Source organism: Lampetra planeri, unplaced genomic scaffold, assembly GCF_965212315.1.
Source record: "Lampetra planeri unplaced genomic scaffold, kcLamPlan1.2.h2 scaffold_1213, whole genome shotgun sequence".
Classification (NCBI taxonomy): domain Eukaryota; kingdom Metazoa; phylum Chordata; class Hyperoartia; order Petromyzontiformes; family Petromyzontidae; genus Lampetra; species Lampetra planeri.
Genome location: NW_027613928.1, coordinates 5,338 through 23,000, shown reverse-complemented (window position 1 = coordinate 23,000; position 17,663 = coordinate 5,338). Strand labels below are relative to the sequence as shown.

Below are 17,663 nucleotides of genomic sequence, written 5' to 3'. Positions count from 1 at the left end.
GATTTTTTTTGGTCCTTAATCTGGTTATGACATTTGCTACCAAATATGAGGGCTTGCAGCTAAAAAACTGGATGCACGTGCACACACACATACAGGGATTATTGAGGCTTTATGTTATAAATGTGAAAAAAGGAAGAAAATAGACAGAGTAGTCTTTGCAGATGGATTTATTCCGTTCATTAATTCCCTATAGTGCAGCTGAACATTAATAAAAAAAATTAATATATTTGCGGTATATGACACAAGAATGCGGCTCTCCATAGAGATTTAGACTATACAGACACAGAACTTCTTCCATTTGGCCCTCTCAGGACCATTAATCAGCACATAATTACATACAGAACAACAGCGTCCCCTCCATGTCCACAAACATTCAGTAAACCTGTACGTCACTGTGTCTCAGTATCCCTCACCCCCCAGCACCCTGTTTGACTTCAGCAGGTCATGCGTGCCACTCCAAACTCCAGACTCACAACAGCAGGCTCTTCTTTGGCTAGCTCGCTGTTGTATGTCCCCTCCAGCTCTTCGTAGCTCTGCTTGCAGCTCTCCGTCCCGCTGCTGCCCTCTACTGTCCGCTCTGTGTCCGTGACCTCTGTGGCCTCCTCGCCGATCTCCTCCTCCTCGTCCTCCTCCAGGCGCCGCACCTCTTTGTGGTTGATGGGCGCCCCTAGAATGAGGGAGCTGGGACGTGGCGGGAGGGACTTGGAGTGCGAGTGCTGGTCTCGGGTTGGAGGAGGCGGCGACGGGTCAGCACTCGCGAGTGGTGTCACACCCAACTGGTGCAGCTTCTGGATGCCAAAGAGGGGGCAACAAAACAGCCGAAATGTGTTTAGGAGTGAGAGGAGGTGACTAAAACAGAGGACAACCAGTGAACTCACGCTCTTCAGAGCCTGCAGTGAGCTCTCGGCCTTGCTGCTGTTCTCTCGCAGAGTCAGAATAGTTTTGAGGATGGACTGACGGGGGTGCATTGATCGATCAAACTGGTGGTACATGTTTCTCCAGAACCTACGATACACACAAACACGTTACGGTCGATCTATTAAAAAACGGTAATCTGTCATTAAGCGGGAATGTTGGGGACAGACTTGAAATTGTACGGCAGGGTGGAGGGCTCCAGCACAGGATGGGCTTCAGAGTATGCCGGGCTGTAGAACGGATTCATGTAATTCTGTTTCTCACTCATGAGAAACGCCCACAGCGAGTGCGTACGCTCTCGTAGTCTGGAACGAAAAAACATTTGTCAGAGAAGCATGGAACGCTTGAGGACACACTCTTGTCCCGCAGACGCTTTTAAAAACCCAACCCAGTGGCCCTTTGAAACACTGTCATGTTTGCGTACTTTATTCTTATCAAACTTGCGTCAGGTGCAATAGGAAAGAAGATAGAAAAACACATTCACATAAACGCTCATGATATGTGACACTCAATTGTCCATAAAACTGCAGCACAAACGTGACTTGTCTTTGGCTGGTTTGTTCTCACGTCATGTGTTGGTTTAGACTAAGGTTGGGTCTTCTCTGTTGGTTTTTTTGAAGGTGCAGCCATAGTTACGCCGAGAACGTGTTTGTTTTTCACTGACTCATCAGTGTGAAAGGAACGTGAACACACAGGTGGTCTGGACTCACTGCAGCTCTTCTCTCTGCCTCTGATTGTTGCCCAGGAAGTTTCCATACTGGCAGGAATGGACGTGCTCGTGGATCTGCAGCAGGAACCACTCACTGAACTCAAAGGCCTAAAGAAAAACATGGAGTAGGTCACACCGGGAGGAGCAGGTCGGACATGGGAGACATTCCGGGCAGATCACACACCTGTGGGAACTGCTCCGTCAGCTGCCACACACACTCGAGGAACTGAGTGAAGATAGGAGACACCTCCTTTGGATCTCCATCCAACTGGTCACACCTGACGCACACAAACATGAACAGTTGTCTACTGTTCAGTGTCAGCACTATATATGTGCACGTAAAGGACGGATTCTAACACAAGCAGGACAATAAAAGAGATAGAAGTGAGATCAATGTCGAAAGGCAGCGTCTCTGGCAGCGTCTCACGCCGCCCCGCTAAAGACGGGAGGGAGTATTTCTATTTCGACGCGTCAGTTTCCACAGAGCAGATCACTCAGACCGGAGGCGCAATAGTGGGTTCTATACGGCCGATTTTCAAAATAAAACGCCACAACGTCACAAATGTGTGTAGGAGAGCCACAGGTCTCACAGACCAGACAGAACCTCAATAACATCATGAAGTCTTAATAAAGTCCTACATTAACACTTAGAAGTCGTTAATCCATGGCTGAATCCAAAATAAGATGGAGGAGGGACGTGTGTGGGTGAAAGCTGTTTGTTGTTGTTTATTCACGCCGTCTAGTGACTCTCGCTCTACCTCTTTCTAACTCTCTAACTTTCCCACCTCAGGTGATCCAGTAACTCTCACCTGTCAGCAAACTTGTGGCCAAAGGAGATCCAGTCTTTCTCGATGAGTACCTAAAAGTACAATATTCCACTGAGAACCAAGTACGTGGGAAACAAACATCTACCAAAGATCCAGTTGGTTGATGGTACCATGAAGCCCTTGATGGTGCGGTAGTAGGGGTCCATGAGCAGGGACCCCAGCGCGCACACCTGCGCTGTTCTGTCCCAACCATCTGAGCAATGAACCAACACACTGGCTCCCTCCACGGTCACCGCCTGAGGGTCAGACATGGAGATGGACACATGATGCACACGTTGTTCTCTGAAGGGCGGGGGCCTGGTTTACCTTAGTGAGAAAGATAGCCGCGTCTACAACAGCTTTGATATGCCGCAGCCAGCCACTGTTCTCCAGACCCACCAGATAGTCGCTCATGGAGAGCGAACGAGTTCCAACCACTGCAACACAGAGACCAGATGAACCTTCGCCGGCCAACACTATCACGAGGATCTTGACACAAATATGTCAGCTAAACAATGTGCGCATGTGTCATATGTCTGCAGAGATCTACTCAGAGGAGTGGATGTGAGATGTGAGGCCGCAAACCTTCCAGCAGCTTCTGCAGGCTGGTCCTCATCACGTGGATGTTTTCAATGCCGACAAACTGGAAACGAATGTTGGAGTAGTTGTCCTCGTTCTCGTAGCCTTTACCTGCTGCTCGGTTAGCTAGGGCGTTCAGCTGCAGGGCACAAACAACCGTAGCAAGGCTTCTGGTGCCTGTTTGGACGTTTGGACATTTCAAATCAATCGACGCCGTACCTTCGGCCGAGTATCCATGACGTAGACGAATCGACTGTTGTGATTGGCTTTGCTGATGGCCTGCAGCATGCTCTCATCTTCCAAACACCGTGCACTGAAGCCAGAGAGCGGCTGGCTGCACCGACACACGGCTGCCTGTCAGCATCAATGCACAACACAAAGATTGGCCACTTTTTGTTCCCTCTGTCCACCGAGAACAGAACCACCACTGTGTTCATGTCATGATTTATTCAGGAAAAAAAGTACAGACTCACACAGCAAACACCAATATCAACATATGCTCAAGAACGTTTGTACCTTTTTCTCCTGGTAGAAGTACGTCAGCACAGGAAAGCGTCCTTTGCTTCTGAACTTGGAACTCCCCACAATAATGGGTTTACTGGCTGTGATGGGAACGTACAGGTCGCGTGGATACGTCTCACACACCTGTGATTAAAACATCATCTTCCGTTGGTTAAGTCAGGGCCACCTGGACCTTCAACTCATGCTTTCATACTCTTCATGTCTCTTTATTGCTGCTTGGTGAACTCAAAGCAGGCTGTCAAACGTGTTATAACACCTTTTTTTTTCTTGTGTGTATTCTAATGTGTTATTCTTGCTATCTTGCTCATTTTAACTCTCTCCTGTAAAGAGACTTTGAGCAATGGGAAAAGCAATTATAAATAAAATGTATCATTATCATTATTATATTTATGTAGACTGGCTTTGGCCAGTCGCTCTTTGGCAGGATGGGTGTAATAGACTCTTCTCGTCTGGTTAATTAGTTATTCCCATTCTCATTTTATACCGGTGCCCTGATGAATGTTTTACCATTATTTCAGCACAGAGGTCAAACGTGTCTCCAAAAACTGCCTTGTCATGGCACAGACTCTCTACATTCAGTCACCTATGCTTGCTCATCACTACAGACATTCATTCTTTTGTCATTCTGGAATATCAATTGCAGATAATCATCAAAAAGGTGATTTCATCACACACATGTAAAGGGGCCTGAATACTACAACCCCAAAGTGTGTGTGTCACTTCTGCTCTGGTGGAAGTGAAATATGGCGTGTAAACTGATGATAAAGCTCCACTGCCCCCCCCGTGGTGGTTTCAGGGAATGGAAACTCACTCCAATGAGATGAGATCATGACACGCCACGACACAATCATTTTATAAGCGCTCACACCTCTGCGGAACTGACAACGCTTGAGTTCCCAAGACAGCAATGAGTCACATACCTTGAAGTCTCTGTTGACGTCAGTGAGCTGCCACTGGTCGCAGGGTACACCCATCCTCTCAAACTCTGCCCCGAGGTCAATAAGCTGCCACCCCCTCCTCCCGCTGCTGGTCATTCTGTTTAGGGTTGTAGGAGAATGCGTAGAGCTCCTGGTAGGACACTGCAAATGGGAAGAAATGGTGCAGCAATAAGGATCTGTCACATGCATGGGTAAAACAAAGAGGGAAGAGTGAGTGCAGTGAACTGATGCATGGCGGCCAAAACTTCCACTGACACCCACCGGGCCGCAGAAGTCGCAGCAGCGAGCTGTAGATGTCGTGGCAGTCTCTTTCTCTCTGCACCACAAAATGGACCACCCTGAAGTTACGACACTGAATGACCAGCGGGCAGCCCGTGGTGGTGAGGGAGAGCTTCTCCACAGAGGCTATATGGTGGTGTAAAATCTGCAGAGGAGAGGAAGGAGATATTTAGATAACAGGTTTGCTTTTATCCATGTGGGCTGAGTTAGCATAAGGTGTTGTAACCTTCAGGAACGCCCCTGTAAGAAGTTGAGACATTGGCAAGGGTTTGGACCAAAGAACATTCAGAAGTCTTTACTCCAACAGCATGTCACAGTTTCATGAGCTTAAAAAAAAAGTTCAACAGATGGTAAAGGAGACAAATGAAGAACAAACGCATATCTAATGAGCACATTTCAAATTCCAAAGATGCAGAATAATTAAAATGCACATTAATCTGCATTGTTAATGATACACAATGGCTAAATGTGGATCACGCCACCTGTAGAGAAAGACAGAGTCACATTCTAAACTGACACCACATATGCACACAGGACACAAGAGCAGTACCAGACATTCAATGACAGCTGACCACAGGACACCTGCAACAGGAAACAACGTGGTAAAGAAAGCCTTCCATTTTCTTGGCCAACAGCTGGAAGGACAGAGGAAAAGGAGGTTGTGGCCCATGTTCTGCTCCACACTACGTTTTCTGCTCAGCAGTACAACCGCACACAAACACGATCATACAATCAAGGACGGTTATCTTCCAAATGTGACATTATGCATTATAGTTCTATTGTCTTTAAGCGAAGCAGACGAAGGATTAGAAAGGAAAAGATCTGCAGGAACAGCAGCTGGTGGACAGGATGAGAATGAGCAGCACTCCGCTCCCAACGTTAATATTCACACAAGGTACCCACCTACTACTGCTACTACTACTACTACTACTGCTGCGTAAAATAAATAAAATACAATTCACAATTTTTTTATGTAGATTTTACATTATATATAAATAATAATAATAATAATGTCCATCCATTGAACCGCCGTCTATATATCAATATGAAGTGTCCTTGGTGAAAAGGGTGATCTATAATATAAATGCATGGAAATTAGAGGATCATTCCTGGATAATGACAACTTCTCCAGCCACGTTTACCTGATGGCCCATGCTGGACTAAACTGTTACAGGTGTAATAGTAGCAGAATAAGTGCACCGCCACCACCACTTACCCAGATCTCCTGCCCGGCAGACGCTGAGTTGTTAGAGCCGCTCTCCACAAAGATGAGATGTGTCGCCGTGAGATACAGAGTGCCATTCGTGGATTTGTTGCTGAAGCGATCCAACAGCCGCACTTGCTCCACCTGCAAAGACACATGATAATAATGATTATTTAGTCAGCAGTTGGCTAGAGGTTGGCGTTCAGTACGGATGGAGTTTTGGACGCATGAGTATGTGTCAGAAGAAAGATGAATGATGAGTCTGCCAGTAACACCAGAGACATTTCAAAAAAAGGCTTTCTGCGGCACTGATTCCAGCTGGCACTATATTCTGACCACCTGGTCCGTGCTATCAATGGCAATTTCCATTTTTGGGAGTCCCAATTGATTTCTGGATATAAGAGAAGGAATTCTCATGACGGTAGTGACTGAACTTTTTTCTGGAAAAACAGCATTATTTTAATGATGTACACGCACCATCTGTTCCTTCACTAATAAATTCATAGCAGCTCATTTAAAATGCAGTCAGTTATGCACCTGAGGGGAAGAAAGTTTTTGCAAACCCTACTTTCTCTATCCACGTGAACACACACACAGTAGTGGAACATTTACTCACATCACATGCTGCCACACAGGAAAAAGCCGTGGTCCACCAGTGCTGATAAACTACTACTACTACTTGTGGACCCTCAACGGGACAGAACATCCATTTGTAACTGACAGAAAACCTCCAGTCTGGACAAAATGTACTTCGGCCACACATCATCTACCCCACTATTCTCAGTAAATTAGAAAAAAATACATAAATCAGATACTACTGAATATTTTGCAGGACAAGCTGCAGTTCTGTGGTCTTTTAACATGTATAGTAATCCGTGTGAATTGTGTTACTTTTCTTGATAAAAGGTTGAATAGTAGCTGTCCAAATCCATGATACATCACAGTCATGGTTCTCGTTGACTCACACATCCTCTCACTCGCAGTTTCCGTTTTCCTGTTGTTGTCACATATGATGACATTCTTTGCTCTTGCTTCAGTTGACAGTTAGTACAGCAGTAGTAATTGTATTAACTCATGGCAAACTCATTTCTAATTACACCTCTTTGATTCAAGCACACAATCAGGTTCTAGCAGAACCCTGCAATGAGGTCACACCCAGTCTACATGCTCTCACTACTATTATTATTATTATTCATCAGGCAGTAGTGTAATCCAAGAACAATGTGCAAAGCATGTTGATTCATGTTGATGTCTTACAATAAAACCTTGACAGATATTAGAAAAATATTGTGAGCCTTTATGCAGAACAGCTTCCAATGGTACATTCAAGGAGAGACTCATCCCTGTGAAGGAAGATGTGTCAGGACTTGGAAAAGGGCACGTTTTAACTCAGTTACTGAATTTGACATAAGCAAGTCCAGTGGTTAATCTATAGGTGATAAAGAACTTCATACGTGGTGTTTATAGATCTGGGATCGGTCACATTGTGCATCTTATCTCTATCTCCTGAACTCTGTATATTGAAATGATCGTCTTGGTCAGAGTGTCCTAGACAAATCAATCAGTTATGGGGTGTGAGACCAGACACTTCAGGGAGGAAGTGCTGCTAACTGCGATACGGAGAAAACCCGACATCTCATTGACGCTCGTCACGTCTAGGACCTCCAGCAGCGACACCTGCTAGCTAATATGCTATTACATCCATCCACACAAACGCAGCCAGAGTATAGATCAGGCAAATTTACCCACACTCTGACTTTCACAGACACCCACAAATAGCATAAGGCCGAGCTGCTGTCTGCATCCCAACCACTGCAATTAGCTGGAAATGTTAGCTACCTTCGGCGTTCGGATATGCTCCATTTCTCCGCGTACAGCTGTCGACAACTGCAAGCCTTCACACGACACCGTCCGGATATAACGCTATCATTGATTATATGATCACTAAAAAGTGATGCACAATCGTCTTTCAGCTGTCGGTAGCAAACGAGATGTTTTTAATGTCATTTATTTTCCTACTGCATCCGCGTAAATCCACCGACAATCACAACTACACTGACAGTGTGGTACTTTCAGAATAATAACCAACAGTGTGTGGGATTTTTGTGACGGACGGCTTTTTGTTCCGTTTTTCACTGCTTATCATCTTTTAATTATTTATCATACTTTTTAGTCAGACCTCCTCCCACTAGTAGCTTGTGTGCACAGAACCATTAATCACACTTTGGGATTTTTTAAACAAATGTCATATAAGATAAAATATAATCACACAGTTATAATAAATGTGTGGGAATGTGGTAATAAAACGCTGACATTACGAAATGTTGCCTGTCCACCCATACATCATGTGCCTCCGATAATTTCTTTTATTTTGAAATTAAAAGCGGAAACTTTGTGGTCTCGTGCTCAAGTACTTACGCCCATACACAAGTGCTTGCGCATGGGCGAGGCATCATGCGACTAGACAGTGCAAATGTATGATGGGAAATGTAGTTAATTTAAAGATCACCCATAATTCATTTGCGTTTGGTAAACAGCAGGCGGGGAATAGGAAAAGTACGACCACGTTAGAAATACTCCTGCGATATTTGACAGCTTTTATTATCTTGAACAGATTTGTTGAAAATCAAATTGGACAACATTCAAATCTTGGGGTATTTATTTAGACGAAACGATACATTTGTTCCGAATTATGTTTTAAGCAAAGACAGCGGCGCGGAATTGGCCCTCACGCGGTTATCTCGTCTAAGCTACCTAGCGTGTCAGTTGGGATGCTGGGTTACTTGTCAAGTCACTGGATGTTAGCCTGAAGTACAAAAAGCCTGTCGGCGTTAAAATACGATGTCTGGCTTTAACTTCGGAACGGGGACCCTGGGTTCCAGCAACACGGGTGGTGGATTCACATTCGGGTCAGCCACCAGGTAACCAAATAACAAATAGCTCCAACTGGCTAGCGTTAGCATAGCTATCTTGACGTTAGCATGTAGCTTTTAATATTTAATGTAACGTCAGACTGGAACACACATGAAAGAGCAATGTGTTGCTTATGATACAAGTAAATATGTAAGTTTCTGTCGTCGTTTTATCGTTAGAATAGCTTCTACGACATTATTTATCTCATTTGTCAGAACCTTCACTTTCATTCATCATGTCAGTTCTACAGTTAGCATAAAGTAACGTATGCTAACTGAAAAGAAAATATCAACTTTAAACTGTCCCTTCACAATGATTTCACCTGACAAGATGTGTTTGCACTATGCTGCACTATATGAATGTGCGTAACTATTGTTTTTTTATCTATGATATATTAACATAAAATATAATTTTCCATGTCCGATGTCGCTGATTTTGTCTTTAAGTGCACCTGCGGCTGGTGCTGGTGGTCTCTCCCTGGGATCTGCTTTAGGTACAGCTTCTGCTGCACCCGCACCTACAACTACCGCCACTCCTTCCCTGGGCCTAGGAGGTAGTATCTTTGGACAAAAAGCCACTGGCGGATTTTCTTTCAACACACCTGCCTCAAGTAATGATGTTTCTCAAATAAAATAACATCCCCCAGTGAATAACAGAAATACAGTATGTTCAGTTGTAATTAACATGTCATCTGTGCTATATTGTGATGTCATTCAGGTACTGCTGCTCCCACTGTTGGCCTTACATTGGGTAAGTTTTGTCACTGTTTATATTATGTTTATAAAAAGACATGATATTACTGAATGCTACAAAATGTCTCTCAGGTGCCCCAGCATCTACAGCTGCATCCACTGGCTTCAGCCTGGCTTTCAACAAACCCACTGGCTCAGCGACACCTTTTTCCCTCACCACCACATCTGCTGCCTCGTCAGCAGCCCCCACCGGAGCAAGTTTAACCTTTGGCTCTGTCCTGACATCCACTGCTCCACAGCAGCCAGCACCCACAGGCTTCACTTTTGGTCTTGGTGCTAATCGTGCAGTTTCAACAACAGGAGCTGCAATAGTCCCACCGTTGGGTGGGGCTCTCTTCTCCAGCAATGTGTCTACAGGTATGATGCTATCAGTCTCAGCACCTGCGGTATAGGTGGCTCTCGAGGACTGGATTTAGACATCTGATGTATTCTGATGTGCATTTGGCAACATATGTTGCATTTTAACTAAGTGCTGAGATTCTAATACAATTACGACACTTCATCATATGCATATCATTTATACGTGTGAAGTGAATGAAAAATCAAAGTCAATTCATATTTTATTATGTTGCATGTTGATGATTTTGTTGCATCCCTTTAGCAAAAATGCTACAAATATTAACAAGTCTTCTTTTTAGTATTAAACCAATAATGGTTGTCATGTCATCCTGTGTTGCAGGATTGGGTCAGACCTCTCTTGGAGGAGGAAGCGGGTTGATGTTGGGTTCTCTCTCAACTTCTTCCTCAGCAGTATCAGCAGCCCCTGCTCCGAGTATTGGTCTGGGAGGTGTTGACTTCAGCACCTCCTCTGAGAATAAGAGCAGCACATCATCTGGAGCCAATGCACAGTAAGCCATGTTGACCAGGGTTCAATATAAATGCCAGAGTTCATTCTCAGGAACCGTATGCCACTGATCTGTATCTGATTGTTTAAGGGTATCCAATTATTTGTTCTCAGTAACACCTTTTCTCGCCCATCCTCAGGGACAGCAAAGCTTTAAAAGATGAGAACCTTCCCCCGGTTATTTGTCAAGATGTTGAGAATTTCCAGTACGTGTTGGTGTCCTTCTGTAATGTCATATGATCAGAGTTTAATCCATCATTACTCTATGGTATCTATCAAAGAAGTTTTGTTTTTCTCTAGTGTTTTTGATTTTGCTTTGTCTTGTAGGAAGTTTGTGAAAGAACAGAAACAGGTTCAGGAGGACATCAGCAGGATGTCTTCTAAGGCCCTTTCTAAAGTCCAAGATGACATCAAGACCCTCAAACAGCTTCTCTCGGTCAGTGCCAGCGGTCTGCAGCGGCAGGTTCTTGCTATTGATAAGCTGAAGCTGGAGACAGCACAGGCAAGTAAATCTTCATCATGCAAACATTTCCTAAAGCTGTAAATTTGTGTGTCAGTCTGCCCATGAAAACATATGCTCTTGAACATGTGCATAGAAATATATTCTCACCGTGCACACTTGCTGTCTGAAGGAGCTGAAAAATGCCGACATAGCACTCCGTACACAAAAAAACTCCCCCTGGACTTCAGCACGAGAACACAGCGCCATCAGAGTAAGTGAGAAATTAGACTGGCTCCAAGCTTTTGCCATGTCAGCAAATGGACAGCGTTTAAATAATGTCTTCCCTTTCCAGTTACTTCCGTAGCCTCATAGAGCAGTTTGAGGTGCAGTTGCAGCAGTACCGGCAGCAGATAGAAGAGCTGGAGAACCATTTGACAACGCAGAGCAGTGGCTCTCACATCACTCCTCAGGGTGAGATGGCGCCTCTCCGATCTCAATGGCCTCCCATCAGTTCTAACGGGCTTAAAGGCGCCTAATGATTATGACAAATATTAACTGTGAAACAAAGTTAGACGTATATCAGCTCCATAGAATGCCTTTAGTGGAACACTGTTAAAAAAAGACGGTGATTGATGTTGTGTTTGCGTGCATGTGTTCTCAGATCTGACCTTGGCCATGCAGAAGTTGTACCAGACATTTGTAGCACAAGCCTCCCAGCTCCAGTGTGTTCATGAGAATGTAAAGGTCAGTTCTGATCCCACTGCTGGAAATTCTATTGGCAGTCAGTTGTGTAACTGCAAATAACGATACAATCTTTGACTGGATTTGGTTGAATTACGATTTCAGATCTGTGATAACATTTGTTCAAACTGTCCAGATCTCTGTTGTATGTGTTAAATTGCACGTCTTTGCTCTGTGATAGATATTGAAGCACCAGTACCTTTCCTATCGTCGGGCCTTCCTGGAAGACGCCACCGACGTATTTGAGTCCAAACGGACCTCTAACAAGAAGTGGCAGACTACGCCACGAGTCACAACTGGTCCAGCCCCATTCTCCAGTGTGCCAAACGCTGCAGCGGTTGCCATGGCAGCCACATTGACCCAGCAACAGCAGCCAACTCCAGGTCTGACTGCCTACAAGTTCTAGAAAGTTCTCCTCCTGTCACTTAGTTTGATCAAATGAAGGAGAGGAGACATTTGAAACGTGTTTTAAACCGTACTGGTGGGAGTGTTAATGGTGGTAGGTGGCAGAGAGGTTGAGTGCAAACTAAAAACAAAAAAGCCTGAGCTGGTGCCAAGCTGTCTCTTTCTAATTAGAGGAGGCGCAATGAACCTCTGATGGCAAACATTTGTGCTACCTTACCATCTTGTCTCTGATTCTAACTTGACTGACTCTTTAAGGGTTATTCGGTTATCTGAGGCGCCTTACGATAGCAGGATGAGGATGTTTACCGATGGCTCCAGAGGGAAATGATCCTGGTGTCAGTGCTGAGCCTATAAACTACAGATTTTATTCAGGAGGACAGAATAACATTCTTTACCCACTTCCCCCTCTCTCTTCTCCTGTTCCCTCGCTAAATGAGATGTTAGGCTAAGAACCTTTGCGGAGAAACAATGGGAGAGAGACTCCATCTGTCTCAGTTGAATTCAGTTGATGCTTGAAATAAGCTTGCCTGATGAAGGCTGTTATTAAACAGGGTTAGAAGCAGTAGACTTAGCAATGTATTCTCTGACTCAGTAGTCAGGAATTGTCTAGTGACACTGTTCATTAGAACAAGTCTGGTATCATCTGCTCGTGAATAAGAGATATAAAAATAATAAGAGCTCTGATTTCACTTCAGCTGAGTTGAGAGGCCTCTCAACTGTCTGGAATGAAAATAAAGGATTAACATTTTATGAAGTTTGTGTCACAATGGGTTCATTGAGACACAATGATGTGGTCTTCTGATCAGGGACTCGGCAGTCATAGGTCATTGTTTGGCCAAAAAATCACTCTATATTGTTAACAAGGAAATTGAATCTATCAATAACCAGTACAGGCCTATTTATTAATGAATGTATGGTTTCTTCATTGGACTGTATAATTCGGAACACTAAAGTCCTTCAGACTTTAACCAATAAAGCAAATCTGATTCTGTGCATTATTAATGTCCAATATAAGCAGGTGATGATAAATAGATCTTGTCCTTATAGCTTGCGTAGCTAGTGGGGTCTGTTCCGTCTTGGCAGATTATAGGTCTGCAAACCATCGACATTAATGCTTTAAAACTAGTCAACCAGGTAATATTCTTGCATCACCATAGCACTTAAAACATTGTTGGTCCTGCACCTCACAAATTGTCAGGCTGTTCTTGGTGACATCAAAATAACACTCTTCTACTCTATGCTAGCACGTTTCAGGGGATTTCCTGTGAAGTTAATGTAGTTTAGTGGAAAAGGAATTTGCAATAACAGTTTCATTGAATCTTCTGAGCAATATTTCAATCAGGAAGGAGGTGGTGGCACCAGGGTCGTTAAATTCTATCCTGCACAACCAGGTTTCATCTTTATTCCCACAAATCATCATGTGCTGCTTCTACTTAACTAAGACTGTTAAAACCACCAAATTGCTGCCCAGAGGAGTGTGTTTCAATTCTCACTGTCAAAACATTTGATCATTCACTTTCCAGCAAATTTCCAGCCCTTTATTGCTAGTGCCAGGTATGGACAGGCCTTTTTGAATAATTGGCACAATGTCAGAAACTTGAAAGAACTCCTGTCGTTGATGGGCTTTGCCTGGAGCTGAAGATGGAACTTAGCACGTGAGGTCTTTTGGTGAAATAGAAGGGAGCTCCTGGCATTTGTTGGTGCATTACTTTCTATTTTGCTTAAACTATTGTTATTGTTTTATTTGGAGCTAGCCAGAGTAAAGTGTGAATTAGCTATACAAAGGAAACTTAATTATTTATGTTGTTACACTATTTGTCAAACTTCATCAAACTCTCAGCCTCGGATGCTGATATTTGGCCACTGATTTAGAATGAGAGTACTTTTCTAAAACCATATCTCCTAGTTTTTTTGTAGAATTTAGTTTGTCACTTCAGTATTTATTTACTTATTTCTGACTTGATTTTTTTGTTTGTATGTGTGTAGCCAAACCAGTATTGAAATGACACAGTATTACAGCACGCACGCACAACTCCAACCTCATAGCCGAGTGGAGCAATATATTTAATCTTGATAACGTGGTGGTTAATTGTGTGCAGGCCAAAGCGTATTCACATTTGTGCCACAATGGGCCAAAGAAAAAAGAACTGGAAGGCAGCAACTCAAACCACAAATGATGCCGTAATGAAACGTTAACAATGTTAGTGTGTGTTTCTGGCTTAAGTGAACTTTGTGTTTAAATGGATGGACGTTGTTGGGGTGGAGCTGAAGTTGGACGTTAATATTGTCAGTAGTGCCAAACTTTATACACCTTAACCGGTAAATACTTTTGGTTTGGATGTACGAGGCTCTACCTCTGATACTTGACTCGGAAGTGATTTCACCCAAGGGCTACTGGTCATGTGACAGGCTGGATCAATTAGCTCATAGTCCAACATTACATGAGATACATTGGTGCCAAAAGAAACCGGCTAGTCAGAATGTCTGTCCACGTCTGTGTTTTTATTTTCCCGTTCTTCTTACGACGTAAAGCTGGTGTTTAATGTAGATAATTGAGTTGTTTAGGAGCAAGGATACAAATACTGAAAGTGTTTTATTTCTCTTGATGGAGCCGTTGTGCTCTCAGATAAATTGCTGCTGTGGAGACTCAAGTCCTGCTTTTTGAACGGATCCTTGTAGATTCTTTGACGGAGCTTGATGTCTGTTTGCTGGATTCCAGTCTTTAGGCTGTATTTTCATAGATTGTCTTCCACACTCACTTGTAGTTGGCACAGTGATGATTATTAAACTGAAGGTACTTATCCAGCAAAGCTGTTTTGGGCTCAAAGTCAGTAGTGGATATACGTGGATATGTTATCCTGTCAGTTAAGAGCTGTAAAAGCTGTATTTTCTTGAATACCATATCAATCGCAGGAGTGATATGATTTACCTCCTCTTTGATTGATGATTGAAAATGTGATTTTAATAGTATTTGTTTGGGGAGCACGAGAGCTACTGTTAGCTACTGTTAGCTCAGTCAAGTGCTGAACTGAAACTTGAATTATTCTTGACTCTTGTTTTGTTTATTAATTTTGTAGTGGATTTATTTCCGTATCTGGTCTGATGACTCTCATAACAGCATTTCAGGAACTCAGCTCAGTTGGTTCGATAGGATGAACATCTGTATTTTGAGTAGTTGGCTGCTACAAATCATCTCCACTGACATAGAAGGACGAGTCGGTTCACTAAAGGAATATTCCCGGTTGTTTCTAGAGGGATTGTGTGATCATTTACAAATGACATTACTTAGAGTATTAAACAGCCAACTCTCAAATCAACACTGGATATCACAAAGAACTGGAGTATTTTTATCCATGAGGTACCTTTTTGTGTTCAAACCAACCGTCACCCACTGGGGCTCTGGCTGTGTCTAAACACTGGCAGAAGGTGTTTTAAGGTTGGGCGTCCTCCACCTGGAGCACCCCTACAGGCAAACTGTAACATGTCATTGGGTATTTTTTATTTTGTCCCACTTACACTAAGAGGCAGCCATAGATGCCAAAATGACATTTCTTGTCTCAATCTCGAGTGCATTTCTCTGTAGACGAGTGTATTTAAAGTTGTATAACCAATGCCTGTTGATACGTTATATTTAATATATTATATGGTGTGCCTTTTAAGATATAATCAATATTCGTGTGTTGCATTTTACCAGATGCTAGTTCATTCACTCTCAAATCTTGAAAATTTGGAAACTTGTCAAATGCAGTAGCAGTTAGCAGTTACTAATTCCTAATGTTCTAAACTGTTTGTTTGTGTTTTATGTAAGTGGAAATGCATATTAACTTGACAATAAATCAGTTTTTAAACAAGAAGCGTTTGTCCGTGTTTATTTTCAACTTTACATCAGATTATTTAAATGAAAAAAGTGGAAAAAAAAGACAAGTTTCTGAGTGAAAGAACTAGCAAAATGTATTTCACAAAATATTGGCAGGAAAAATAACAATATCGTTAATCGGCAACTATTTCAAATCTATTAATAAGCACATACTATGTAATGTATTTGCAGCAACTGTCCAGTGTGCACTTGTATCTGCTACTAAGTACATTTTGAGAATAGCCAGCTCCAGCCAGTGCAGTGTAATATAACAGCACAGTTACAAATTCTCCTCCATGAGGACTGTACGTTTCCAGAACGTATCCGAGGGGAGCAGCTAAGCTGGATTTGTTTTACATTTATATACTAGTGTACTTTTGTGGAGGGACTGTCAAAGCAGGCATGGATAAATATGACTTCAGGTTTCAGAGGAGTAAAGCGTTTGCTCTCTCTTTGTGCCATAGGGACCCAGGCACCCTTGGGGGCAGGGTTTGGAAACCCCTTTGTTTCGGCAGTGGGCACTAGTCTGGGCTCTTCCACTCTGGGAGGTATTACCTCTGCTTTTGTTCCACTTCCCTTGTGACTGTTCCTTCTCCATCCCTTCTAGTGTTTAATGACTTTCGGCCCGTTCAAGTGTGTGTGTTAGAGTCACACTTGCTGCAACTTACTGTGACAAGTTTGGCTTCTTTTTTATTTCTAAAAATGAGGCAGATTTTGCAGCCAGCTGAGAGGCCCCTGTGTGTTGCTGAACTATTTCACCTGGTAAATCCACTTAGCCACAATAGCCAGCTAAATCAACCAGGCAGTGTGGAACGAAGTGGTTTGGTATTTATCGATTGTCCCTTTGGCCTTTGCGTCGCCCGTGTCATGTACTGTTAGGCCTGTTTCGTTTTGCAATGAGCAAGCATACCTGACGCTGAGACTGTGTTTAGCTCAAACTGACTCCTGTGTCGCTTTCTCCCACAGGTTTTGGTGGAGGGCCAGGATTTGGTGGGGTGGGGACTGGGGGGTCATCTTTTGCCTTCGCCTCTACCAGTAAGCCCACAGGAGGCAGTCTGAGTGCAGGTACACGTGTACCATAACATGAATAACTCTAAAACTAGTCTGAAAACTCAAGTTTCCCTCCATCTTAAGTCAGTTTTGTCAACATCCCCTCTGACATCATCATAACCCAGCGTACTAGCTGAGATTTATCTCAGAGGGAAGTCCAACAAATGTGGTCACACTTCAGCGCTGGACATCTTGTATTCTTATTCTTTGTTTCACCCTTATTTAACCTTTTGCTTTGTCATCTCATTTGCTTCTTTGTAGGTTTTGGTAACAGCAGCAGCTCAGGCTTTAACTTCAGTAACCCTGGCATCAACCCGTCGGCCGGACTCACCTTTGGTGTGTCTACTCAACCCGCCGCAGGCTTCGCAACTGGAGGGCCCTTGCTCCAGCTCAAGAAGCCCCCTGCTGGCAATAAAAGGGGCAAAAGATAAAGCCAGGGAACGACGGAACCTTGTGACTGACCAGATGAGCAGATTTGCAGCTTGGGAAGGTCTGGTCTCCCAGAAGATGAGGAAGCGCTATTGACTTTTGTTTGTCCGTACCTTTTATCAAATTTATTTTTCTAACATGCATTGGTTTGTAAATGCCCCCACACTCATTTGATTTCATTCCAAATTCCGAAGGTCTTACCTTACTTGGGTCTTAACAACATAAACCAAAGATAAAAAGTGTGACCCAGGCCAGCTGACGTATAAACTGAACTAGATT

At 43.4% G+C, this 17,663-nt stretch overlaps 2 protein-coding genes across 2 annotated transcripts; one reads left to right on the top strand and one right to left on the bottom strand.

Moving 5' to 3' along the window:
* Positions 1 to 434: 434 nt before the first annotated feature.
* LOC144738894 (phosphatidylinositol-3,5-bisphosphate 3-phosphatase MTMR6-like) lies at positions 435 to 7,815 on the bottom strand. The gene is given in 16 exon segments (XM_078621892.1): positions 435 to 788; positions 879 to 1,005; positions 1,086 to 1,220; positions 1,626 to 1,732; positions 1,809 to 1,902; positions 2,434 to 2,483; positions 2,562 to 2,687; positions 2,758 to 2,867; positions 3,016 to 3,148; positions 3,229 to 3,363; positions 3,526 to 3,654; positions 4,452 to 4,544; positions 4,546 to 4,610; positions 4,731 to 4,893; positions 5,965 to 6,096; positions 7,792 to 7,815. Coding segments are annotated over 16 exon segments (1,977 nt in total).
* Positions 7,816 to 8,793: 978 nt separating this feature from the next.
* Positions 8,794 to 17,386, top strand: LOC144738895 (nucleoporin p58/p45-like). Its single transcript, XM_078621893.1, is given in 14 exon segments — positions 8,794 to 8,873; positions 9,312 to 9,475; positions 9,690 to 9,974; positions 10,297 to 10,465; positions 10,602 to 10,667; positions 10,789 to 10,963; positions 11,094 to 11,129; positions 11,131 to 11,174; positions 11,256 to 11,374; positions 11,565 to 11,647; positions 11,826 to 12,027; positions 16,370 to 16,453; positions 16,872 to 16,970; positions 17,217 to 17,386. Coding segments are annotated over 14 exon segments (1,776 nt in total).
* Positions 17,387 to 17,663: the final 277 nt, after the last annotated feature.